Here is a 424-nt window from a genome sequence, read left to right on the forward strand (position 1 = left end):
CAAGTCGATCAGATCCTCCTTTTGCAGGTTGGGCAAATGGCTGCCCTCGATATCATTGTCCATAAAGGCATCCCTGTGCTCGCCCAGGTTCAGGCTCTCGAGCCAGTCAGCTACGTCCTGCTTGCTCCACATGAGGACGGGTTTGGTGGCAAAGGGCTTGTTTGATGTGGCCTGGATAAGGGTGAGCGGGGAAGGGGAACGGCTACGCCCCGTGCCCAGGCTGAGGGGCGGTGTGGGCAGACCAAATACGTCCGTCATGGTGGGGGAAGTGGCCGAGGTCGGAAGGGAAGAGGCACAGCTGAGGCCAGAGTCCGGTGGGGACATGATAGGGCTCGGGGTGTGGTGGTGGGTAGGCAGGCTCTCGGCCTGTCGGCACGGTGACGGGGCAGGCACGTTGGGGCCAGGCTGGGCAGTGAAGGTAACG

The 424-nt window shown here is 62.3% G+C and overlaps 1 protein-coding gene across 1 annotated transcript; it reads right to left on the reverse strand.

Moving 5' to 3' along the window:
- Positions 1 to 3: 3 nt before the first annotated feature.
- On the reverse strand, positions 4 to 420 carry LOC107734776 (SH3 and multiple ankyrin repeat domains protein 2-like; the record flags this gene model as incomplete). The annotated part of the gene is made up of 1 exon (XM_016546707.1): positions 4 to 420. A coding segment is annotated over one exon (417 nt), but the record flags the coding sequence as incomplete, so codon positions are not given.
- Between the last annotated feature and the right edge of the window lie 4 nt (positions 421 to 424).

Source organism: Sinocyclocheilus rhinocerous, unplaced genomic scaffold (assembly GCF_001515625.1).
Source record: "Sinocyclocheilus rhinocerous isolate Xijiao unplaced genomic scaffold, SAMN03320098_v1.1 C35267454, whole genome shotgun sequence".
NCBI classification, from domain to species: Eukaryota; Metazoa; Chordata; class Actinopteri; order Cypriniformes; family Cyprinidae; genus Sinocyclocheilus; species Sinocyclocheilus rhinocerous.